Source organism: Dipodomys spectabilis, unplaced genomic scaffold (genome assembly GCF_019054845.1).
Source record: "Dipodomys spectabilis isolate Male_0828 unplaced genomic scaffold, ASM1905484v1 ptg000125l, whole genome shotgun sequence".
Lineage (NCBI taxonomy): Eukaryota > Metazoa > Chordata > Mammalia > Rodentia > Heteromyidae > Dipodomys > Dipodomys spectabilis.
The window spans coordinates 19,493,291-19,520,229 of NW_024870802.1; the positions used below are offsets into that span (position 1 = coordinate 19,493,291).

The 26,939-nt window shown below is 42.1% G+C and overlaps 1 protein-coding gene across 3 annotated transcripts in view; it reads left to right on the forward strand.

Moving 5' to 3' along the window:
• The first annotated feature begins 18,029 nt into the window (after nucleotides 1-18,029).
• Cpeb3 (cytoplasmic polyadenylation element binding protein 3) overlaps nucleotides 18,030-26,939 on the forward strand; it is a 153,249-nt gene continuing 144,339 nt past the window's right edge. Inside the window, exons 1-3 of one of the 3 annotated variants that reach the window (XM_042689249.1) lie at nucleotides 20,579-20,649; nucleotides 21,052-21,166; nucleotides 21,406-22,409. In XM_042689249.1, coding sequence (XP_042545183.1) covers nucleotides 21,417-22,409 — 993 coding nt within the window. In that variant the 5' untranslated portion in view covers nucleotides 20,579-20,649; nucleotides 21,052-21,166; nucleotides 21,406-21,416. Of the gene's footprint in view, nucleotides 18,668-20,578; nucleotides 20,650-20,707; nucleotides 21,167-21,405; nucleotides 22,410-26,939 lie in introns of those variants that run through there. The other 2 variants (XM_042689250.1, XM_042689251.1) reach the window with 2 other exon arrangements.

A 26,939-nucleotide genomic window follows, 5' to 3' on the forward strand; every position in this document is an offset into this window, starting at 1 on the left:
TGATTTTCCCCTGTGCATGTAAAAATAGCAGTATTTTAAATTTATAAAGAATGCCTAATAAGGGGGCTGGGAAGGTGGCTCAATGGTAGAGTGCTTGCCTTGCATGCCTGAGGCCCTGGGTTCGATTCCTCAGCACCACATAAGCAAAAAAAGAAAAAAGCTGGAAGTGGCGCTGTGGCTCAAGTGGTAGAGTGCTAGCCTTGAGCTGAAGAGCTGAGGGACAGCACCCAGGCCCAGAGTTCAGGCCCCACGACCCGACTCAAAAAAAAAAAAAGCCTAATAAAATGTAACCTAATAAAAACAAACAAACAAAACAAAAAGGCTCAGGGACAGTGCACAGGCCCTGAATTCAAGCCCCCCAACAAACCAAAAAAAAATAAATAAATAAAGGGATGGCTTTTCATTACTATGACAAATATCTGAGAGAAACAATGTAAGAGGACAGATTTATTTTAGCTCATGATATGAGAGCTTTCATTCCATTGTTTTGAGGCCTTTAGTAAGACAGAGCATTGTGATTAAAAGGTATGGTAGAACATAGCAGCTCACCTCATGGAGGCCTGGAAGCAAAGACAGACAGAGGTGGTCAGAGAAAGGTATACTCTTCACATATTTTCCCCCTGAGACTGACTTCCTCTTGTCTCCTAATAGCTCATTGACTATGAATTCTTCATGGTTTGACCCATGCATGAAATTAGCATCCTTATGATTGAATCTCCTCTGAATGACTGGATCAATCAGTTAGGAAGTAAATCTTCAACATATGAGCCTTTTGGGGATGTCAACTTCCTACATAAATAGTAATAGAAGGGTAGTATCAAAAAAGTGAAAAGACATTTCACAAATTGAGTATTTACATAAATGTCAATAATGAAAAGTTGACCTAGACATAGAATCTATGAGTTAGGATTTTTTTGTCTCACCACCATCAATAAGAGATGTTTGATTATGTCTGCAAGTATTTCAGATAATTACTGATATCTCGTGGGTACATGGCATACTAGGGCTATTGCCAAACATTCTGTTGTGCATCAGACAGCCCCTGACAAAAAAGAGCTATGTATCCTTCCTGGGCATGGTGATACATGTCTGTAATCTCAACACTGGGAAGGCTGGAGCAGGATCACAAGTTTGAGGCCAGCTTAGGCTACAAAGTGAGATCCTGTTTCAAAAACAAAATAAATGTTTTAAGAAAAGCTATGCATAGTGGCACATGCCTGTAATCCCAGCACTTAGGAGACTGGGCAAAGGGTCCTAAGTTCTAGGCCAGCCTACATAGTGACTTCCAGGTTAACCCAGGCTTTTATACTTAGATCCTGTCTTCAAAAATAACTTATGTATTGCAGTCAGGTTTCAGTGGCTCTCATATATATTATGCTAGCTATTTAGGGGGCTGAGATCTGAGAATAGAGGTATAGTCAGCCTGAGCAGACACGCCCATCAGACTGAAATACAATTAACTAGCCAAAAGCTGTAAGTGGAGATGTTGCTCAAGTGGTAGAGTGACAGCCTTGAACAAAAAAGACAATCCAAAGCAAGGCCCTAAGCTCAAGTCCCATTACTGGCAGGCACATGCACACGCACACACATATACACAGTCTTAGCAGGGTAATGTTGCTCACCTTGTAGTAATTAGGAAGCAGGGCTGGGAAGGTGGCTCAGTGGTAGAGCGCTTGCCTTGCATGCATGAGGCCCTGGGTTCGATTCCTCAGCACCACATAAGCGAAAAGAAAAAAAGCCGGAAGTGGCACTGTGGCTCAAGTGGTAGAGCGCTAGCCTTGAGCTGAACAGCTGAGGGACAGCGCCCAGGCCCAGAGTTCAGGACCTACAACTGGATCCAAAAAAAAAAAAAAGTAATTAGGAAGCAGAGAGAGAGGGGAAGAAGCCAGGACAAGATAAATTTCTCCAAAGATACCCTTAGTGATCTACTTCCTTGAGATAGGCCCCATTTTCTTTTTCCAGAGCCTCCCCACATAGCACCACCAGCTGGAGACATGGTAGACATAAGCAATAACAAATATCATGTCCATACTATTATCCCATTTATTTTTGTTTTTTTAGGTTAGCATGCATATATAAGATTGGTTTCTAGAAAGATGCTTTGGAAGTGTTAAAATTATTACCTCTGTCTGGATTCTGTCTCTTGGCCCCTTCTAGCCACCCCTCCCTCCAAATAGTAATTATTGCCTTCGGGGAGACTGTATACCTAGAGTGGAATCTTTTTTTTTGCTTTATTCGAATAATATTTTTATTATTTTTTATCACAACATGTATTTTGTAGTAAAAGACTAAGCATGCTGGTATATACTTGAGATCCCAGCATTTGGCAAATTAAAGGAAGATCAAGAGTTTCAGGCTAATATGAGCCACATAAGATAGCATGTTTCAAAACAAAATAAATGAATGAAGCCGGGCACCAGTGGCTCACTCCTGAAATCCTAGCTACTCAGGAAGCTGAGATCTAAGGATGATGGTTCAAAGCCAGCCCAGGCAGGAAAGTCCCTGAGCCTCTTATCTATAATTAAACACCAGAAGACTGGAAGTGGCGCTGTGATAGAGTGAACCTTGAGCTGAAGAGCTGAGGGACAGCGCCCAGGCCCAGAGTTCAAGCCCCATGACTGACAATAAATAAATAAATACAAATGAATGAATGTAATAAAAATTTTTTTTTGGGTCCGGTCATGGGGCCTGAACTCTGGGCCTGGGTGCTGTCCTTCAGCTCTTCAGCTCAAGGCTAGTGCTCTACCACTTCAGCCACAGCGCCACTTCCGGCTTTTTTCTTTTTGCTTATATGGTGCTGAGGAATCGAACCCAGGGCCTCATGCATGCAAGGCAAGTGTTCTACCACTGAGCCACCTTCCCAGCACCATAATAAAATTTTTATATTGAATTTAAGTAAGAAAAGAAAAAATCCTAGTGCAAGTGAAGGTTTATTCAGAGCTTAGTTTGAGTAAGTGAGTAAATAGAACAGTCTGTAGCCCAGCTGGCTTAGAATTCTTTTCTTTTTTCTTTTTGGTCATGGGGCCTGAACTCAAGGCTAGTGCTCTACCACTTGAGCCACAGCACCACTTCCTACTTTTTCTGCTTAATGTGGTGCTGAGGGATTGGGCCTCATGCGTGCAAGGCAAGCATTCTACTATTGAGCCACCTTTCCAGCCCCATGGCCTACAAGTCTTGATTCTCCTGCTTCTTCATTCTGAGTGCTGGGATTACAGGCCTGTACCCCACACCTGGCTCTTTTTTTTTTTTTTTTTGGTTATGGGACTTGAACTCGGCCTGGGCGCTGACCCTCAGCTCTTCAGCTCACGGTTAGCACTCTACCACTTGAGCCCTCAGCACCACTTCTGGTTTTCTGAGTGGTTTATTGGAGATAAGAGTCTCACAGCCTTGGGGCTGGGAAGGTGGCTCAGTGGTAGAGCGCTTGCCTTGCATGCATGAGGCCCTGGGTTCGATTCCTCAGCACCACATAAGCAAAAAGAAAAATCCGGAAATGGTGCTGTGGCTGAAGTGGTAGAGCGCTAGCCTTGAGCTGAAGAGCTGAGGGACAGCGCCCAGGCCCAGAGTTCAGGACCCACGACTGGACCCAAAAAAAAAAAAAAAAGTCTCACAGCCTTTTCTGCCCAGACTGGCAGCGCCCGTTTTTTGTTTTTTTTAAATTTTTTTACACCTGGCTGTTAACAGCCTTAAAAAGGCACAGTATTGTGTATACTTATTTTGAAAAAGAAGGAAAGAAGATGAGAGAGAGAGAGGAGAGAAAGGAGAAGAGGGATATATTACTGAAAAGTATGGCTTATAATCATTCAACAAATATTTATTGACCCTGACTTATTTTAGATCTTCTTTTTAAAAAAGTGAAGTAACAGTTGGGTGTCAGTGTCTCACACCTATAATCCTCACTACTCAGGAGGCTGAGAGCTGAGGATAGTGGTTTGAAGCTAGCTCAGGAAAGAAAGTCTGTGAGAGTCTTAACTCCAATAAACTACCCAAAAAAGGCCAGAAGTGGACTTGTGGCTCAAGTGGGTAGAGTATTAGCCTTGTGCAAAAGCAGCTTAGAATCAGCACCTAGGCTCTGAGTTCAAGCCCCATGACTGGCACAAAAAAAGATAAAAAGAAAGGTGGTGTAGCAATTAATAAAAAATGAAATGCAGCCATGTATGTGGCCTATTGTAAAATCTAACTAGGGGAGGATGAAGTTTCCAAAAATGAAAGCTGTCCTTAATGGGTATCTATCTATCAGCAGTGGGCACATGCTGGGCAGTTACATACTTCCCTAGTCTGCCCTATTGGGTCAGTGAATGTCCGTTTCATCCTGTGAATACTGAAAAAAAAAGGAAATCAGAGCAAATAGATACATGGCTGAAAACTGCCCCCCCCCCTTTTTTTTGTCAGTCCAGGGGCTTGAACGCAGGGCCTGGGCACTAGGTCCCTTAGTTTCATTTGCTCAAGGCTAGCACTCTACTACTTGAGCCACAGTGCCACTTCTGGCTTTTTCTGTATATGTGGTACTGAGGAATCGAACCCAGGATTTCATGCATGCTAGGCAAGCACTTTACCACTAAGCCACATTCCCAGTCCCTGAAGACTGCCCTTTCATTGATCATTTCTCTTTTCTTTTCTTTCTTTCTTTTTTTTTTTGGTCAGTTGTGGGGCCTGAATGCGGGGCCTGAGTGCTATCCCCTCAGCTCTTCAGCTCAAGACTAGCACTCTACCACTTGAGCCATAGCACCACTTCTGGCTTTTTCTGCTTATGTGGTACTGAGGAATCAAACCCAGGGCCTCATGTAGGCAAGGCAATCACTCTACCACTGAGCCACCTTCTCAGCCCCTCATTGATCATTTCTATAGTTGGTGAGGGCATAGCTGACATTTGGATCTAGGTATGGTGAACTTCATGTAAGGACAGTCTATAAGTAAAACAGTGAATAAATACGTTTATAAAAGTGATTTATAAGAGAAATCACAAGACTATCAATAATTAATCTTGGGAGAGTTTTTATAGGTAAGTTTCCCAGGAACTATGAGAAAAGTTACTGCATGTTCAAGTCATCTGAGCAGGCTTCTTGAAGTCCTCTGTGCCCTGCTTAAATCCTTGTAAGTTAGTAGAAAGCATAAATTTAACAACTGGAGAAAAGGAAACACTCATACTGATTATTCTAGAATAGGAGCTTCATGAAAGCAGAGATGGTACCATACTTATTTTCTTTGCTACTGTGTCCCTGATGCCTGCCTTTCATAGAGACTAAGCATTTACTTATTCACCAAATATTTGGTGAATTGAGAGAGAGGGGTAGAGGAAGAGAACATGCAGTCTAGAGATACAGCTTTTATATCTAATGCTTGCCTAGCATATGTGAGGCCTAGAGTTCAGTTTCCAGCAGTAAATGAGGAGGAGGAGGAGAACAAGGAGGGCAGAAAGACTCTTTTTTTTTTTGTTAGGAGTCTTCCTATAAATCTAAGGCTGTCATCAAATTCCAATCCTCTTACCTCAGTCTCTTAAGTACAGGAATTACAGAGATGAGCCACCACACCCAGCGAGGGAGAATTCTAAGGTAAGAATGAACTTTGTAATGTTGGATTGGAATTGGACATCTCAGTGAATTATAGGTACAGTTGAATAGTTATACACAAACTTGTGCATATATATACTTTTTAGCTCTATTTGTTGAGGCTGTGTTAGGCAATGACATCTCAGAACTAATGAATAAGCCTAGTGTTTTTCCACTAGGGGAAACAGGGCTCTTTGGAAGAATTGCTAAATCTAGACATGGGCAGGAAAAGTACTTGAGTCTGGAACATCTGTGGTGCCAAAACAGGACGGAGTCACAAAATAATGGGGCTTTGTCAAAAGCCCCACAAGCCAACTTGAAGGGACTCCAATGGCCAAGTCAAGGACACTTTGAACAATCGAATAAAAAATAATGGTAATGGATTATAACCTATAAAAATATATATTCATGACTTGATACTGATAAAAATGAATGTCAGGAAAGAAGGAAAATTGTTTCTTGCAAAAGTGTTCCAACTAATACAGAATAATGAGTAAAGGTGCAAATAACAGACATTAAGGAATGTTAAAATTGGTGGATGAGTTATAAAATAGATATTTACATAGGCAGAAAGTTTTTCCCCAAGATTTGTGAGTAAAAGGGCAAAAATAGAAAAAATAGTAGTTTTTTCTTTTAGTGTCAATCCTGAGGCTTAAACACAGGGATAGTGCCCAAGCCCAGAGTTCAAGCCCCATGACTGACCAAAAAAAAAAAAAAAAAGAGTCTCATGGAGTTTCCTGCCTGGGCTGGCTTTGAACCGTGATCCTCAGAACTCAGCCTCCTGAGTATAAGCATGAGCCATCAGCACCTGGTGATCTTAGATTTCTCTGAGGTTTAGTTATTTCAAATTGTAAGACCACATGCTTTAACTTTTTCTTTTGTTTATATTTTTTTTGTCCTAGGCTAGCGTTGATCTTAACCACTTCAGACTCCCAGTGCTGGGATTACAGGCATGAACCATAATACACTACCAGCCTTAACTTTTTAATTAATTTAGAAAAATATGACCACTAAAGGAAGAAGCTGCTTTGGGCAGACATCTGACTGTAAAGAACACATGGGCAGTGACTGGTGCTAGTTCTGTGGGTTGTGCCTAGGTGTGGCAGTAGGTGAAGGATAAGAGTTAAGCTTTGGAGCTTGAGCTTTGGAATCAGCACAGACCTGAACTTTATTTACTCAGTTTATTAATTGTAATCTGTAATTATGTGTCAAATTTCTAAGCTTGGGCTTTCTTTTTTTTGGGGGGGGGGGTCTGGTCGTGGGGCCTGAACTCTAGGCCTGGGCGCTGTCTCTCAGCTCTTCAGCTCACGGCTAGCACTCTACCACTTGAGCCACAGTGCCACTTCCGGCTTTTTTCTTTTTGCTTATGTAGTGCTGAGGAATCAAACCCAGGACCTCAGGCATGCAAGGCAAGCACTCTACCACTGAGCCACCTTCTCAGCCCATTGGGCTTTCTTATCTGAAGTGAGAAGAATGGTAATTTTAATCTTTTAGGATTATTATTGAGCACTGTTGGGTAGCTCCTACCTGTAATCTGGCTACTTAGGAAGCTACAGTTTGAGGATCAAGATTTGAAGCAAGCCAAGGCAAAAAATACCTTGAGACTCTTATCTCAATTAACTAGCAAAAAGCTAGATGTTGAGGTGTGTCTTCAGTGGTAGGGCATCAGCCTTGAGCTAAAAAGTCAAGTAAGAGCATGAGGTCCAGAGTTCAAGCCTCAGTACCAAACACACAAAAAAGCTAGCTTATTCACTCAAGACTAGTATTCTATCACTTGAATTATAGCTTCGCTGCCAGCTTTTTGTGGGTTTTAATTGGAGATAAGTCTTATGCACCATGTGCTAGTGGCTCATACGTGTGATCCTAGCTACTCAGGAGGCTAAGATCTGAAGATTATGGTTCAAAGTCAGCCTGGGCAGGAAAGTCCATGAAACTCTTATCTCCTATAAATTTCTCAGAAAAAGCCAGAAGTGGCACTGTAGCTCAAGTGGTAGGCTCAGAGTTCAAACCCCAGGACCAATAAAAAAAAAAAGTCTTTGGACTGGACTTTCCTACCTAAATTGGTTGTAAACTGTGATCCTCAGATCCCAGCCTCCTGAGTAGCTAGGATTACAAGTTTCAGCCACCCCTTTCACCTCTTCTACCCCTCCTAAAAATTAGCACAAGCCAAGAAAAATTCTTATCTAGATGCCAACATAAATATCATTGAATGCTAGTATGAACTTCACCCATTACCAGATGAAGAAATTCTTTCAACCCCCAAAAAACTACTATTAGTCAACAACAAAAAATTCTGCACTCTGTGGTACAGATTTAAGACCTTCCCCTCCCTCCCCAATATAGTCTACTTTTATAAGTTGGAAACAGGATGTAAGAAGAGACAGAATAAAAATTCTGGTCCTTTAAGAAGTATTAGCTTTACAGAGCTTATTTGACTGCTGATAGTAAGTGGAAAGGAGATGAAGAATTTATACTTGAATATAGAATTTCCAGGTTGCCCAAATGCCTATCAATATTAACTTTGGATTTCATACATTGACCTTTACAGCTTTACAGTTTATTAAAAATGCTTTCATACACACTAATATAATTCTGGTTATTTAGATAGAGCAGCTGTTCCTGGGTGTCAGTGGCTCATTCCTATAATCCAAGCTACTCAGAGGATCATTGTTCGAAGCTAGCCTGGGCAGGAAAGTCCACTAGACCTCATATCCAAAATAACCAGCAAAAAGTCAGGCTGAGCAAGCATGAGTTCTTGAGGAAACAAAGACTGAGAAACAGAATATGAACTTTAGAGTCTAAGTGCTTAGGTTTGAATTCTGGCTCCTTTCCTTCCCAACATTAGAGAAAGTTACGTGGCCTGTGTGCCTTCATCAGTAAAATGAGGATGCTGAAGGTATTGACTGACCTCTTAGGGTTATGTGAAATTACTCATCATGTCACTGTCACTACTTGTCATTCATAGCAAGAAGTTTGAGTTCAATAATTTTTTCTTTCAGCTCCCACTATGTTTCCCAGACTCAAGTTCCTGGGCTCACACAGAATTCAGCCCCTCTAGTAGATGGAATACAAGGGTGTGTCACTGCTCCTGAATATTTGTTATTGCTGACAGCACCAAGCAGATAATACCTGGTAGTACTAATACCTACATTTAGGTAGATTTTCTATACCATTCTCTGTCCATATATCATCTTCTATAATATAAATAATGTTGATCTCTACTCCTGTGATAATGTCATGGCCTATTAACATTTAGGCTAGGTAGTCCAATTTGTTTATCCCCAACTGGTTAGAGCTCTGGCTTGGGACAATAGCCAGACATATTTTTTTTTTCTGAATTCCTTAAGGAAAGAACAACTATGACTTCTTAGTACTGCTATGCCAAAACCAGAACCAAAACTTAAAATACCTTTGGATTTTGTTTTGGCTGATTAGAGGAAGGGGCTAGGGGCTAAGGATGACAGCCCTCACATTAGTAGACTGACTTTGGTTATATTGAATTGAATGAACCATTGAGTGACTTGTAAAGTACTTTAAAAGGCATTCTAATTACTGAGCTGGAAGAGCTGAATTCCAATCTAATCTAATCTAGCCTATCTACTCCTAGACTCACAGGCTTCCCCACCGTCTTGCTGGAGATTGAACAGATGGTCTTGCACATTCTAGAGAATGCTCTTCCACTGAACTGTACCCCCAGCTCTAGATCTACCACTTACTGTGTTTTATAACATCTCTGAACCCAGATTTCCCACTGTTGGGGACTGTTAGGGATGCCAGCAATCATCCTCTAGCTTATCTGTCACCTGTTCACATTTTGTTTTATGAAACTTTGGAAAAATTGCCTCTAGGCAAATGAAGCTCTACAATAAGGTTCATGAGGTTGGTGAGAAGAAATGGCTAGATTTCGGTCTCTGCTAGCCTTTGTGGTGCTGGTGCATTGTACAAAATTCAAGGTGAGGATTCTATACAATATGTTCTCTGAACAGGGCGTTAAAATCAAGTGAGATAATAGCAGGAAAGGCCTTTGAGGGAAATCTCATTCCCTCTGTGAATTGATATTGCACAAACACTGTGCTTCTTTTGTTCAAGGCTAGCACTCTACCACTTGAGCCACAGTGCCACTCTGGCTTTTTCTGTTTATGTGATACTGAGGATTTGAACCCAGGGCTTCATGCGTGCTAGGCAAGCAGTCTACCACTAACCCACATTCCAGGTCCCAAACTCTATTTTTAAATAGAGGGACCCAAAGTCTCCCTGCATCTACATACAGATCTTGCCTTTCCTCATGTTATAATGATCCCTGTGATTCTTCTGCCTGTGTAGAATCTGTTAATCACTACCTGCTAAAGCAGGGTTTGTGGCAAAGTTTTCCTCTATTACCTCAGGCCTAGACTAGCCTTGCTTTCTGGATCTGTGCAGACTAAAATCATTTCTTTTGATGAGTCATCTTCATGAAGACAGTCAGCTGATTTTTAGGACTTGCTGGAGTCAAACTGGAGTCTTGCCTATAGGTGGAATTTGGAATTCTTTGGTTAAAGCTTATCTCTGGTTTTCTAGCAAAGGTCATTACCTAAAAGTTTTGTGTCAGTAGATGCCATGGCTTATGTCTGTAATCCTAGATACTCAGGAGGCTGATATCTGGAGGCTCTAAGTTTGAAGCCATCCCTGGCAGAAAATTTTGATAGATGCCATCTCCAAAATAACCAGCAAAAAAAGCAGGGCTAGAGGTTTGGTCCAAGTGGTAGAGTAACAGCCTAAAAAGCACAAGTCTCTGAGTTCAAACACCAATACTATCAAAAACAAACAAAAAATGAAAAGCTTTATATGAATGGGAGACAGAGGAGCTGCTGAACAACAATGTACCCTCTTTCTACATCTTTGAAGCCCAAACAGTTTCTAGAATCATGGGTCAAATAGTAAAAGACCTGATTATAAGACTCACCAACAGAGCCGGGCGCTGGTGGCTGACGCCTGTAATCCTAGCTACTCAGAAGGCTGAGATCTGAGGATCGCAGTTCAAAGCTAGCCCGGGCAGGAGAGACCGTGAGACTCCTATCTCCAATAAACCACCAGAAAACCGGAAGTGGCGCTGTAGCTCAAGTGGTAGAGCACTCGCCTTGAGCTGAAGAGCTGAGGGACAGCGCCCAGGCCCCACGACCGACAAAAAAAAAAAAAAGACTCACCAACAAAAGACAATTTTGGAGTAAAACCTGAAATTAGGCACTAGTTCTGCCACTAGTTTTTTGACTGTGGGTGGGTAAATCATTATGTTTCCATTTCATCATCTGGTATTAGGGACAACACCTGTATTTGTCTCATAGATTTATTGCATAGGTTAAGAAAAGGATCTAGTCATATATCTAGCACACATTGTACACTCTATAAATGTTAGCTGCTATTGTAACTAAGTTGTAGGCAAGATTGCCTTCACTGGATTCTTTTTTCTTTTCTTTTTTTGTTGTTAGTGGGGCTTGAATTTGGGGCCTGGGTGCTGTCACTGAGGTCTTTTTGCTCAAAGCTAGCACTCTACCACTTTGAGCCACATCTCTACTTCCAGTTTTCTGGAGGATAACTTGGAGGTAACAGTCTTTCGGACTTCCCTGCCCAGGCTGGCTTTGTACCTCAATCCTCAGATTTCAGCTTCCTGAATAGCTAGGATAGGCATGAGGCACCAGCTCTTGGCCCTTCACTGGATTCTAAGGAACTAAAAACAAATTGCAGTATCTGTCCTCAGGAAACTTAAAATTGTAGTTGGGGAGTTAACATAGTTATATCAGAAAAGGTAAACAGAAATGAAAAACAATGAGTATGTGATGTAAATAGTTGCTATTGTTAGGATCTGATATTTGAGCTGAGATCTGAAGACAGAAGAGATTGGGGTAAACAATAGGTTTAGAAGACATTTCTCATGGGGTTCAGAACATCAGTAGAGTTCAGGACCATGAGTAAACTGGTTTTCTTAGTGAAGTAGGAATAACGCTATCTGAAAACATAATTGAGATTAGGTGGGAGCACCCTTAGTGTTTGCTCTTATCCTGTAGATCATGATGAATGATTGATGAAACTTGCACTTGGAAATGTCCAGCAGACAGTTGGAGAGCTCTTGGGAAAATGTTCAAAGTTACAACTATCTCTTTGGGAATAGAAGCTGAAACTGAAAGCTGATAATCCCTTTAAAACCTGCTCCTTGAGAGGTGCTTCTTGGCTCCAATGTTGAGAGGACAACTTTTGAACAGCATTTAAAATGAAATGATGAAACTGTCAGGAGATTTAAAGAGTAATTTAAAACATGAACTGAGTAGGAGTTATTTCTCTGAAATCTTTTGAAAGAACACATGATAAATATATTAATATATAATAACAAACTAAAATGACAGTATAGGGGAAGAAATGACCCATATAAAGCCGAACTGTTTTGTAAAATCATTCTGCAGCTTTTGCAGTCTCCAGAGGGTTTTTATAACTAGGTTACCATGACCCAGCACTCAGGAGGCTGAGGTTGGAGTGTGGCATGTTCCAGGCCAATGTTGGGCTACATAGCAAGATGCTGTGGTACATAGACTGTCTATAAAGGAGAGCACATTGCAGTGAGAGGGAGTCAACTTGCATTAGATAAAATCTAAAAATAGCATGGGGCACTTTTTAATGACTAAAAATTTAGATGGTGATAGAAGATGATAAATTTTTTTGATAGTGGAGCCAAGGATCCAATCCAGAGCCTTGTCCATGCTAGACAAATGCTCTACTACTACTACTGAGCTACACACCTAGCATCTTCACAACTTTTTGGTCTATGAAAACTTTACATAAAAATATCTGCCATTCGCTGTGGCTCAAGTGGTAGAGTGCTAGCCTTGAGCTGAAGAGCTGAGGGACAGCGCCCAGGCCCAGAGTTCAGGCCCCACAACCAGATCCAAAAAAAACAAATATCTGCCATTTTGAGTATTCAAATTAGTGTGTGTGTGTGTGTGTGTGTGTGTGTGTGTGTGTGTGTGTGTGTGTGTGTGTGTGTGTGTGTGTGTGTGTGTGTGTGAGTCTCATGGCTTTTCCTGCCCAGGCTGGCTTCAAACTGTGATCCTCAGATCTCAGCCTCCTGAATAGCTAGGATTACCAGCATGAGCCACCAGTACCTGGCTTTATTACTTTATTACTGGTGCTTGAACTGAGGGCTTCATGCTTGTTAAACAAGGTTCTGCTACTTAAATCACTCTGCCAGTACATTTTGGTGTTGGTAATTTTTTAGATGAAGTTTCACTTAATGCCCAGGTTTACTTGGACTGTGATTCCCATTTGTCCTTCCTTTTGCTGCCTGGATGTTAAGCACAATCATTGCACGCAGCCATTAGTTGTAATGGATTGTCATGAATTTTTATGTCTAGGCTGGTCTCAAACTGTGATACCCTAATCTCTAACTCTAAGTAGCTAAGATTATAGGACTGACTAGCTCAGAGTACTCTTGGCTATATTGAACATTTTTGAGACTTTTAAAAGATTACAAGGACTAAAGCCTTCAATGGTAGAGTACTAGGCATGCACAAGGCCAAACCCAGCACTGAAAAAAATAAAATATTTGAAAGAAAGATGAGCACAGACATAAAGTACATACACACATACATCACATATATATTAATCTTTAAAATTAATTACAAATGAAGTCTAGAAACAGAACATCAATAAATACTATTCATCTTCTCCTATGACATATATGTACATAACAAAACTGGAAAGTAATCACCAGCTAATAAACATGAACAATAAAGCTAGGTGCTGGGGGCTCATGCCTGTAATCCTAGCTACTGTAATCCTAGTGGCTGAGATCTAAGGATGGTAGTTTGAAGCCATCCCAGGCAAGAAAGTCTGTGAGACTCTCTAATTAACCACCAGAAAACCCAAAGTGGTGCTGTGGCTCAAAGTGTTAGAGTGCTACCCTTGAGCAAAAGAGCTCAGTCAGTGCCCAGGCCCTGAGTCTCATGACCAACCCCTCCTCTCCCCCCCCAAAAAAAGAGAGAGCAGTAAGTATAGCTTTATTATCCCTGTTTCATTATTATATGACAATATGACACATGATGAAGAATGACAATTAAGAATGGTGAAGTATTAAATATATTAGGAGGAACTTAGTCCTATTTGGTAGGTCAAAAGAGTAGAGATTTCTTTGTATTGTTTAGTTATCAGAACAGGAATTGTCTTATCCTTTGTTCTTTTTTTTTTTTGGGGGGGGGTCAGTCATGGGGCCTGAACTCTGGGCCTGGGCACTGTCCCTCAGCTCTTCAGCTCAAGGCTAGCACTCTACCACTTGAGCCACAGCGCCACTTCTGGCTTTTTTCTTTTTGCTTATGTGGTGCTGAGGAATCGAACCCAGGGCCTCATGCATGCAGGGCAAGTGCTCTACCACTGGGCCACCTTCTCAGCCCCTTTCCCAGTTTCTTATCCTTTGTTCTTAACCATTCATTGTTTTCATATTTACAAGTTCATCCCTGGTGGAAATACAAAGTGCTGCAACCTTTGTATGTGTGTATATAGGGCGTGTGTGTGTGTGTGTGTGTGTGTGTGTGTGTGTGTGTGTGTGGTGGTGGTATGTGTGTGTTATTAGTAGGACTAGAACTCAGGGCCTTAGGCTTGTGCCCTGAGATTTTTCTACTCATGTCTAGCACTCATTAGCCATGCCTCCAGTTCCATGCTATAACCATTTTTAAGGGATTTGTAAATTTATACCAGAAATCTTACTATTGTGTGCTTTTCCCTCTTGTTCTTTCTTCCTGGTACTGGGGCTTGAACTCACTTTTCCCTTCAAGTCTAACACTGGACCACTTGAGCCACCCAGAGAGAGAGAAAAAAAGAGAGAGAAAGAGAGAGAATATGAATGTGTGTGTGTGTGTGTGTGTGTGTGTGTGTGTGTGTGTGTGTGTGTGTGTGTGTGTGTGTGTGTGTGTGTGTGTGCCTGTTGTCTGTACCCGTGCGCATGCATGTTGGTACTGGGTCTTGAACTTAGGGCCCGTGTGCTGTCCACGAGTTTTTTGATCGAGCATTCTACCACTGGAGCTGCAGCTCCATTTCTCCTTCTTGTTGGTTAAGTGGAGATTAGAATCTCCTTGCCTGCCTCGATTGACTTTGAACCTTGATATTCAGATTTCAGCCTCCTGAGTAGCTAGTATTACAGGCATGAGCTACTAGTACTAGACAAATTACTATATGAAATATAATTTAATACTCAAATCTTGACTGTTTTAAATAATAAAAAACTATCTTTTGTTATCTGTTTATCCATTTATTCAGCATGCATGTATGGAGCTAGGAATGTTGGCACATCTATAATTCCAGTACTTGGGAGGCTCAAGATCCTCTTTTGAAAAGCAAAACTAGGGCTGGGAATGTGGTTTAGTGGTAGAGTGCTTGCCTCGTATGCATGAAGCACTACGTTTGATTCCTTGGTATATATAAGCAGAAAAAGCTGAAAGTGGCACTGTAGCTCAAGTGACATGAAATATACTTTTATACTTTTAGCTTATCTTGAGCTAAAGTAGCTTAGGGACAGTGCCCAGGCCCTGAGTTCAAGCCCTAGGACTAGTAAAACAAAACAAAAACATATATATGGAGCAGCCACAAACTGTACAGGCTTAAAAGTATTATTCTAGGATGTAAGTAGGGAGAGAAAAGGAAGGAATCCCAAAAAGATGTATTTGACCCATGAATATTTCAGTGAGTTAACTCTGAGAACTCTATTTTTATAGCCTTTAATGATACTCAAAAGAGGTTATGGTTAAGCTCTGTGACCTGAAAACAAAATTCAGAAAGTGCCTCCATTTTGATGAAATAAAAAACAGTTTTTCATTTGGGTGCTGGTGGGTCATTCCTGTAATCCTGTCTATTCAGGGTGCTGAGATGTGAGGATCCTGGTTCAAAGCCAGCCTGGGCAGGAAATTATTTCCAATTAACAACCAAACAGTCAGAAGTGGAAGTGTGGCTAGAGTGGTAGAATTCTAGCCTTGAGCAAAAAAGCTCAGAGACTGCCCAGGCCCTGAGTTCAGGCCCCAAGACTGGCAGAAAATAAGCAAACAATGACAAAAATAAATAACAACAACAACAAAAACTCAGTATTCTTCAGTAGAGAAGGGCTTTGTCCTTGTTCAGGGCCCTCCTAGAATTTGTGAGTTTGGTATGTACTTATACCTTCATAGTTATATTTGAGTTATTTTCTTTTTAGATTTGAGTGCTCATTTTAAAAAAGGAAGATTAATTCACTTTCAAAAACAAAAATATTTAGGTATTTGTATGCTAATTATCATTTACAAGGTTGAGGATCAATGCTTATCTTTCCCATTATGGGAATGATTAGTAGACCTGCACTTGGAGTCAGGTGGATTAGTTTGTGTTCAAGTAAACCATTTTAAACACACCAGAATAAGTTAATTTTTTCTAATTTTGACATACTAATTTCAAATAACTTAAATAATCCCTCTTACAGTTGTAGGATTTTATGAGCCCCTCCCCCTCCACACTCCCTGTAAGTACTGAAAATGTAGTAGAAGTTTGGTAGGTAACAAAGTCTTTGGGAATAAGGTTAATTGAAATTGATCCTTGCAGAATGAAAATGTTGAGTATAACTCCTTGGCAGAAATTAATCTTGCTTGAGGAAAAGGAGGAGGAAGAAAAAGAGGGAGGGGCTGGGAAGGTGGCTCAGTGGTAGAGCACTTGCCTTGCATGCCTGAGGCCCTGGGTTCAATTCCTCAGCACCATATAAGCAAAAAGAAAAAAGCCAGAAGTGGCGCTGTGGCTCAAGTGGTAGAGCGCTAGCCTTGAGCTGAAGAGCTGAGGGACAACGCCCAGGCCAAGAGTTCAGGGGCCATGACTGGACCCCCCCCCCCAAAAAAATAAGTCAATCAAAAAGAGGGAGAGAGGAAGAGAGGGAGAAGGGTGAAGAAGAGAGAGGAATATAAGGCAAAAGTAGAACAGAAATAAGCAAGCATTTATTTTACACAGAGCTTTTTTTGGTAGATTAATTCAAAGTACTTGTTCTTTTTCTCCCTCCCTTTTATTCTCCTTTCTTTCTTTTCCCTCTGTGCTAGGGACCAAACCCATGGCCTTGTAAACATTAAGGAAGCATTCTACTACTACTACTGTGCTACATTCCCATCCATGATTGTTCTCTGCTGCTGCTTTTTTTTTTTTTTTTTTTTGGGTCCGGTCGTGGGGCCTGAACTCTGGGCCTGGGCGCTGTCCCTCAGCTCTTCAGCTCAAGGCTAGCACTCTACCACTTGAGCTACAGCGCTACTTCCGGTTTTCTGGTGGTTTATTGGAGATAGGAGTCTCGGGGTCTCTCCTGCCTGGGCTGGCTTTGAACCGCTATCCTCAGATCTCAGCCTCCTGAGTAGCTAGGATTACAGGCGTGAGCCACCAAGGGCCTGGCCTGCTGCTTCTTTTTAAGAGAGAGAGAGAGAGAGAGAGAGAGAGAGAGAAAGTGTGTGTGTGTGTGTGTGTGTGTGTGTGTGTGTGTGTGTGTGTGTGTGTGCACATGCTAGGACTGGAGTTCTGAACTCAGGGCCTCGAGCTTTCATTTGCTTTTTCTGCTCAAGGCTGGCATTCTACCGTATCTCTACTTCTGCCTTTTTGATGGTTATTGAAGAGTCTTATAGACTTTTGCCTGTGCTTGTTTTGAACCTCAATCCTCAGATCTCAGCCTACTAAGAAGCTAGGATTACAGGCATGAGCCACAAGTTTGGGTCTACTATGTCAAGGCTAGCATTGAACTTGTGATTCTTATACTTTCAGCCTCTTGAATATAGGGACTGAAGGTATGAGCTAGCTTATCTGGCTTCTTTTCTTCTTTGTTTCCCTCCTTAGAAATAGCTAGAAACAAAGACTAATCGATGCTGCAAATTTATGGTCTATTGTAATACTTTGGTTCCAATTGGTGAGGAAGGGAGATAGAAAATTAAGACAGTTTTAAATGATGCTTAACATTTTCAGTTCCAAGTTCAATCAGCATAGTCATCAGCTGACATTTACCCTGAACCCTTTGGGTGAATGGCATAGTACCAGATCCCACAAGGAATATTATTTTCTGCCTATATGAGCAAAGTGGCTCTTAAGCTATTGTGCTCAGAAACTATATGTAACAGTTGAGGTTAATGTTATTACATTACAGCCTTGGAATCATGAGATTAAAATATGAAAAATCATACACCAAAATTTTTTTTGAAATAGAAACTGTATGTTGCTTTTTGTCTTGAACAAAGAAGGCACCGTCAAATGCAGTGAATTACAGTTAAACACTAAACATATGCACTAATCACTAAATATTAATATTTTACCAAATGTTATTTTAATATGAAACAATGGAATTTTATTTGATTAATCATTGTATAAATAATACAAGATAGATTTTCTTTGACAAGTGAAAATAAGATGAATTGATTCGAAGAGTATCAAGTAAAATCTTAAAATAAGTGATTGAAAATTCAAACACAAAGAAATCTTGGTGGATTAAAATGTCAAAAATTTGATTAAAATCTATTTGTACCTGACCTCCAAGGATAGTATCATATTTAGTATTAAGCTATCTTTCAGTCTACATTAAGTATCTCTTTTAAGTAAGGTCAGAGTTTAAGTAAAATTCCTCAGTAGTCCTCCCTCCCTTCATCAGTCTTCCTCACCCCAGTCTCTTTCTTTCAGTGGGGTTCCTATTGCTTACTACTACTCAGCCATCACTATTGTAATGCCATTTAAGGTAGCTCTGCTGGGTGTATTCATTCTGTCCCACAATCCAGTTTCTCTTTTAACCTGGTTTCCTAAATGAAGTTGACAAACCAGTTTATTTTTCCTCCATTTCAACCACTCCTGATTTAGGCTGGTTATGAGGATATAATGTAATCTGGGCACAACCTCTTCCCCTAGCAATCTGTATTTGCAGGGCTTCCTCCTTTCCCAGCTGAACGTGCTCAAGTGGGCAGAGAACCTTGTGGAGGACTTCAGCCCCCACAGTTCCCTGTTTGCGCATGCCCTCTCATCTTACAGTTGTCAAAGTGCTTTTGCCAGAGCGGTCACATAATCAACCTGAAAGAAGAAAATAAATACTGTACACGTTAAATTTTTATCGATCCTTAAAAACTGGACACTCAAAGGTAACTGTTACTACGAATTTGTTACTTGAAATTGGGTTAGTGCATGTAAAAGACAATCTATTGTGTGTTCGGTGGGGGGAGGGGTGGAGAGCTCTATTTTTCAGACTTTGCTGCAAATAAGCGAAAAATCTTCAAATCAATCAAACTGTACAGGCTGTTATTGAGAGATAAGGCATATTAACTTTATAAATTTTGTCTTAATCCATGGTTTACCTTTTGTTTAAAAGGTCTTAATTACTAAACGTGGATCTTGACCTTGACAGAGTGAATTTATGCAGAAAGTGAAATTTGTATCTTTAAAATGTGCTGAGAACAGGAATGAATGGTCTTGTTCTAGCACTTAAAAATTCAGTAAGTATGTTAATATTAGTTGTAGCCATTATAAAATATTGTGAGTCCAGCTTACTTTTGAGGATTTTTTCTACATAGTACAGCATTAATTTTTCCACCAAGAACATGTAGCTTAAATTAAGCACATTAACAAGCAGCAAGACAAAGCTAGGTGATACTAAAATTATAATCAAATGCATTTTCAGCCATGATATGTCTGTCTATTATAAAGAGAATTCTAGCTCACTGGAAGCAAGTCAAATTTCAGAATTATAATGCTTTACTGCAGCACTATTTAAACCAACTATGAAAATTTCTCTATGACATTTTTTTTTTTGGCAGTGATAGAACTCTGTGCTGTCTGTATCCCAGGTTCATTTATCTCTTTGTGTTGTATTTTACAATACAGATCAAAGCCATTGTTTTAGATCAGGGAACATAGAAACATAAAGGCAATCTTAAGTAGGTTTTAGTGGTAGTAGCTGCTAATTCATGATGTATATTTTGGGGGTTTTTTTTAGGGGAAAGGGAGATGCATGGGTGTGAGAAGGAGAGTAGCATTTGAGCATGCTAATTTTTTTATATGAAACTTTGAAATGGAAGATATCTGTTAAGCATTTTAATGCCAGTTTTTAATAAAATGGAACTACCTCTAATCTAGGTTCTTGGTCTGACATCCTTTGTGTAATAGTTAATAGCACTACTATCTCCATTTTACAACAATTATTATAAGCAGGTCCAAAGGCAGAGATGTGTATCTGGTTGCCCTTTCATAAATGTCCTGAGAAAGATGCTTTTCCAGTACACGAGTTAATTAACTATATGAAATATATTAATAACTTGGTTGCAATTGTACTGAATCATCATCTAAAAATAATTATATGTTTGGTCATATGCTCCTTTAACATTTCAAAATATTTGTTTTCAGGGCCACAGGCCTTTAATATTCATATATTTAAAGCAACTAACATGTTCTAAGAGACAAGCTAACTTGGTGATAAGTACATGTATAAAAACCTGATTTTGAGTGATTACTATTTTCATCTTTGCATAGGAAAACAGGCTGTATGACAGAGGTGAATATAGCCTTTCTATGCGAAATGGAAAATACCATGCACTCCTTATATGGCTAAATGAAGCAGAGATGGCACTGCACTATAATTACAGTGTATGAGAATTTGGGAATTTGTACTCCTCTATTTTTAACACTTTTGCTAGCATATGGTAATTCGGGGTCGTCAAACCATAGTCTTTCACTGTTAATGCTGGTGATAAAAGAATGGGTTCTAAATTTGCCAAAGTCTTGTGATCAAGGCAGCAGCAGGAGGATTCAAAAACGAAAATCTGGCAACCCCAGAATTATCTTGACTGTCTACTTAAATCTCAGATGCATTTTAAGCCCCGCCCCCACTCCATCTCACAGTCTCCCCCCCCTTTCTCCCGCCCCCTTTCTCTTTCTCTCTGACCTCAAATCCAACCAGAAGCATTTCTCCACTCTGCAGAGAAATTCTCAGGCTCCCGTAGAGACCTGAAACACTGAGAAGCCAAGAAATCTCTTGTGCGGCAGTATTGGGAGACAAGAAAATTGGAGAATAAGCAGGAAAACCATAAACCTTAAGAATAACGAGAAGCAGGCATTTCCAAACGTTTCAGTAGGTTTTCACCTTTATAAAAAGCGTTTTCTTTTTTTAAATTAAAATGTCTCCTGACAAAATGGAGTAGCTGCCGCTACTGAGAGGCCAGAGGATGATTGTGCAGCTGAGTCCTCCCAACAAATGCCAAAGATTTCCTCCCTCGTGGTTCGCTGCAGCTAAATGAAACAATTATCCTAGGCAAGAACGCGGTTTGCTAATCAAGAGGGACACGTCGGCGGCTTGTTTTTCTCTTCTTTCTTTCTTTTAAGTGGCTGAGCTGGGGAAGGGGAAGGAAGGGTCGTGAATGGTGTCTTTTTAACCTTGCTGAAGGACGCAGCAGTATTTATTGACGTATGCAAATAACTGGGGGAGGGTGGTGCTTGGGAAAAAACAGGAACCAGAATCAGTTTCTCATTGCAGGGTGGCCGCGCTGAGTTCCGGTGAAGGAAAAGAGACGTGGCGAAAATTGCTGTCTTTCTATCTTATAAGCACCCCTCTCACTCACACAGAGGAAGGCACAGAGACGTCAGAAAGGGTGAAGACGCTCTCACTGTATTTTTAGAGACCTGGCCCGAGCCCCCTCCTTCCTCTCCCCCGGCCGGACCTGTTCTTCTAATGGGAGATTATGGATTTGCATTGCAATTGGCTAGTGGCGGTGGCTCTGGATTTTCGCAAGTGAAACACCCGCCCGCTCAGTGAGGGCCATTAATGATCACACTGACAACAACGCTTCTCTTTCTCTCTCTCTCTCTCTGTCTTTTCTTCCCGTTTCAGCTGCGCAAACCATGCAGGATGATTTACTGATGGACAAAAGCAAAACCCAGCCCCAGCAACAGCAGCGGCAGCAGCAGCAGCCCCAGCCCGAGCCCAGCGCAGCCGAAGCCCCGTCCACGCCCCTCTCCTCAGAGACCCCCAAGCCGGAGGACAGTAGCGCAGTGCCGGTCCTGAGCCCCGCCGCGGCCCCACCGGCTCCCAACGGCCCGGACAAGATGCAGATGGAGTCGCCGCTCCTGCCGGGCTTGAGTTTCCATCAGCCCCCTCAACAGCCGCCGCCACCCCAGGAGCCCGCGGCCCCGGGCGCGTCGCTGTCTCCGTCCTTCGGCAGCACCTGGTCCACGGGCACGACGAACGCGGTGGAGGACAGCTTCTTCCAGGGGATCACCCCCGTCAACGGGACCATGCTCTTCCAGAACTTCCCGCACCACGTCAACCCAGTCTTCGGAGGCACCTTCTCCCCGCAGATCGGCCTGGCGCAGACCCAGCACCACCAGCAGCCGCCGCCGCCGCCGGCGCCGCAGCCGGCGCAGCCTCCCCAGGCGCAGCCCCCGCCGCAGCGCCGGTCGCCCGCCAGCCCCAGCCAGGCGCCCTACGCGCAGAGGAGCGCCGCCGCCGCCGCCTACGGCCACCAGCCCATCATGACCAGCAAACCGTCCTCGTCCTCGGCCGCCGCCGCCGCCGCCGCCGCCGCGGCCGCCGCCTCGTCCGCTTCGTCCAGCTGGAGCACGCACCAAAGCGTGAATGCAGCCTGGAGCGCTCCGTCCAACCCGTGGGGCGGCCTGCAGGCGGGCCGGGACCCTCGCCGGGCGGTGGGTGTGGGCGTGGGCGTGGGCGTGGGGGTACCCTCCCCGCTTAACCCCATCTCGCCGCTCAAAAAGCCCTTCTCCAGCAATGTGATCGCGCCCCCCAAGTTCCCTCGTGCGGCCCCGCTCACCTCCAAGTCCTGGATGGAGGATAACGCTTTCCGGACCGATAATGGTAACAATCTGTTGCCATTTCAGGTAATGCCCTGGTGCACCTGCACATGCCTTCCTCCTATCCGGCTTCTTCTGTCCCTTATTCCCATCCTTTTCATCGTTCCTCCGTTTTTATTTCAAAGAGCAGCAGTGCCCAGTTCCCTCCAAAGCCACCAGTTCACTGGAGGCCGTTCCATCTCGGGGTGGGGTGGGGGATGTTGGAAGGGAACGAGGTTTGGGTAACCTTGTGACAGCTTGGGGAACTGTATTTATGTGCCTGTCGGGGTAGGAAAGGACCTTTTTCTTCTATTTTCTCTTTCATTGTGCTTGTGAATTCCTCATTTTGATCTTCTTTGACAAAGCTGCAAAGTGTATGGCAAGGTTCCGGCATAGTCCCAGGATGAGTAGGCTGAGATTCCTATCATTTTAAGTAGCCACACATTTCAGGTTATGCAATCCTAAGCTTAGGGTGCCGCCTGAAAGCCATCCACACCCAAACCACCCAGGCTTTACTCTTAAAGAGGTTAACAGCCCTTGAGTGGTGCTATTTCAAATAGTTGCATATGCTCAATTAAACTAATGTGAACACATGTGTTGATGTCTCACGAAGGTGCTAGAATCATTAATAACAATCAGCATATTGCTCCTGCTGGGAAAATTATGAGTGTTAGGTTCCAATAAACACCGGGAACTCCAAGGGACTGAGATGGAAGAGTGGAAGTTCTGGGGGCCATTCCCATGTTACCTAAAAGAAGGATTTAGATTCCCCACCCCACCCCCCCTAAAGAAAACAGACAATAGGACACGACCTTCAGAGCCATATTGCCATGGAGTCTTATTTGCTAGCTAGCCCTGAAATATTTAAAGCTGCAGTGTCCTTCACCAGTTGGGTTATTTAAGAAGACAATACAGATCAATTACACCATTTGAAACTGGGCAAAGTGAAAGTCTTGCATCTTTAATGAAAAATGAGTCTTGTGTCTTGGTATTAAATGCCAATGAAAAATCCAGGAAGTGCTCCAGACAAAAAGACTGAATGGCGAGTGGCCTTATTTCTGTTTTTGCCTTCTGCTCTAGTCCACGATTACAGCAGTTGGCTCTTTCCTGCATAACTTGGACTAGAAAGGGGTAGGGAGGGTGTGCATATTCACTGGTGGCTTTTACTCTAGGACTAACACTTCTTCACTGATGAATTGATTGGTCAGTAAGCTTCTGGGCTCTGTTAAAAAGGAAAGCTAAACAGGGCGTGGTAGAGCATGCCTTCAATGGAAACAGGAGGGCTGAGACTGGAGGTTTTTGAGTTTAGGGGGGAACCTAAGCTACCTAGGTGAGAGCCTTTGTCTCTTTTAAAGAACAAGGTATCATTGAGTAGTGCTGAAAGATGGCAGAAGTGACAGTTTGACAGAGGTAAAGTATCCAGTGCAGTTGGAGCCTTCATTGGTCACTCTACATTCTTGATATTTGGGGTGGGTCTTATCCATGAAGGAAGAGAACATGAGTCAAGGCTAGAGCAAGGACTTTTTATTTTTTTTAATTTACTATTTTACTTTTTTGTCAGTCATGGGGCTTGAACTCGGGGCTTAGGCGCTATCTCTCAGCTCTTCAGCTGAAGGTGAGCACTCACTCTAGTGCTTGAGCCACAGCACCACTTCTAGTTTTCTAGTGGTTTATTGGAAATATGAGTCTCAGGGACTTTCCTGCCCGGGCTGGCTTTGAACCGTGATCCTCAGATCTCAGCCTCCTGAGTAGTTAGGATTACAGGCGTCAGCCACCAACACCCAGAGGACTTTTTATTTTTGAAAGCTCAAAGAAGAACACAAAACCTTAAATTGTATGTAGCAGAGTCTTTGATGGGTCTTAACTGTTTTCTCAGGTGTCCTTCAGAAATGCAAGATTTGAATACTAAAATGTATTTCCATTATTCTAAAGTTTGTTAATTTTAATAAGATGCGATTAGGTACGGTGGCTGGGGAATGGGAGAGAATAGGGGAGGGGAGCCTGTATTAACTGGATAGGCCCTTTGTTGTTCTTGTTGTTTTTTAAATTATCATTAATGAGTTGTACAGAAGGGTTACAGTTCCATAATTCAGGTTATGAGAATAATGCTTCTTGGACAGTGTTACCTCTTCCTTAATTTCCCCCCTCTTGTCCCTACCCACAAGTTACATAGTTCATTTAGGCCCTCTGTTGTTGTTGGTTTTTTTTTGCGGGGGGGGGGGGGGGGTCCGGTCATGGGGCCTGAACTCTGGGCTAGTGCTCTACCACTTGAGACACAGTGCCACTTCCGGCTTTTTTTGTTTTTGCTTATGTGGTGCTGAAGAATCGAACCCAGGGCCTCAGGCATGCAAGGCAAGCGCTCTACCATTGAGCCACCTTCCCAGCCCCTAGTCTCTGTTTTTAACAGTTCCTTTTTAAAAATTGTCATTGAAGCTCCCTGCCCTAATCCAGTCTTAGAGGTTAACCTAAATTCTTGCAGGGAATTTTGGATTTAGTAGTTGATGGTATTGATGGAACTTGTGTTCCACCCCCCCCCCCCCCCAGGAATTCAAACCAGTTGTTTTTTTTTTAATTGTGAAAATACTGTACAGAGGGGTTACAATTACATGGGCAAAATAATGAGTACATTTCTTATCAAGCATTGTAGCCTCCTCCTTTGTTTCCCCTTCCCATCCCTTTCCAGCCTCCCCCCTCAAACCAGTTTTTATCTTTGAAATGGAGTCTTAGAATATTATCTAGGCTGGTCCTAATTTTGGGGGCTCTAATAATCCAGTAGCTGGGATTACAGGTATGAATCACCATGTCCTGCTATTGAAGATAACCATTTTACTTATTTGTTTTTTAGTGCCAGTACTAGGGCTTGAACTCAGGACCTTGTACTCTCACTTGACTTTTTTCACTCAAGGCTTTACACTGTACCACTTGGGCAACACTTCCACTTCCTATAAACAGGTTTTTATTATTATTATTTTCTGAAAAAAGAATTGGAAAAACATCAAATCCACAAAATTTGACTATTCCTGATGTTGACTAGTGTGGGACTTGCTAGATGATTTTCAACAAAACATTTACCCATGATGCTATTAAGAGCCAAACATACTAGATTGGAATTGGGCAAAAATAGTCAAAGGAGGAGAGATTATATTGAAAATTGAACAATCTTTGGCTTCAGGAAGAATTTCATGCAGTGTTTCTTAAAATGAATCTTTAGTTTTTTTTTTTTGTTTTTTTTTTAAAGCCATATTGAACCAAAAGAACCAAGTAGGTGGCATCTGTCTGTAATCCTAGCTGCTCAGGAGGCTGAGATCTGAGGATACTGTTTGAAGCCAGCCTGCACAGGAAATTCTGTGAAACATTTATCTTCTATTAATCATAAAAAGGTTGGAAATGGATTTGTGGCCTAAGTTGTAGAGCACCAGCCTTGACTGAAAAAACTAAGGACAGCATCCAACCCTGAGTTCAAGCCCTAGTACTGACACATACAGACACAAAATTGTATCATTTGTCTTTTTTTTTTCTCTTGTCTGATAAAACAACCAGAGTAGCTGGCACCCATAAATTAAATGGCAGTTCAATGATTGTTAGTAACCTGTATTGGAGGCCCTGTGTTAAATATTTCACATGTAGTTTCTGATAGCACTCCTTTGAGGTGTGGAGTGATTGACCTCATCATATTGGCAAAGAAATTCAGCATCAGCACATTTACATTTGCTCAAGATCACACTGCTAGTAGTTGGGCTCTGGTGGCTCACACCGGTAATCTTAGCTATTCAAGAGGCTGAGATCTAAGGATTGCAATTTGAAGCCAGCCTAGGCAGACACATTTGAGAGACTTATCTCTAACCAGCCAAATGCCAGAAGTGGAGCTATGCTTTACATGGTAAGAGTGCCAGCATTGAAAAAGCTAAGGAAGAGTTCAAGCCCCAGTACTGCTACACACACACACACACACACACACACACACACACACGCACACGCACACGCACACACACACTCTCTCTCTCTCTCTCTCTCTCTCTCTCTCTCTCACTATAGCTGGTAATTGGCAAAATGAGGATTTGAATATAGACTCTTGCCTCCTAGCTGGTGCCTCTTATCCCTTGGTTGTGCTGTCTCTAGGAAATCAGTTAACAGTACTGAAGCAGAGACTGACTGTACTTGACCTTATGTGAGGGACCATGAAAATTGTGTTTTTTTAAAAAAAATGTGTTAATAGAAATGGAGAAAGAAAAATGCAGCTACCATGCATATGCTACTGCTTCAGTTATATAGTTGTAGTTTTCCTGTTTGTGGGTTTTTATTTCTCAGTTTGTGTGTGTGCATGTGTATGTGTACACTGGTACTGGTCTGGAACTCAGGGCCTAGATGGTGTCCTGAGCTTTTTTGTTCAAAGTTAGTGCTCTACCACTTAAGCCACAGTGTCATTTCCAGTTTTCTGGTGGTTAACTGGAGGTTAGAGTCTCATCGTGGACTTCCCTGCCCAGTCTGGCTTGGCTTTTCTTTTCTCTCTTTCTTTCTTTCTTTCTTTCTTTCTTTCTTTCTTTCTTTCTTTCTTTCTTTCTTTCTTTCTTTCTTTCT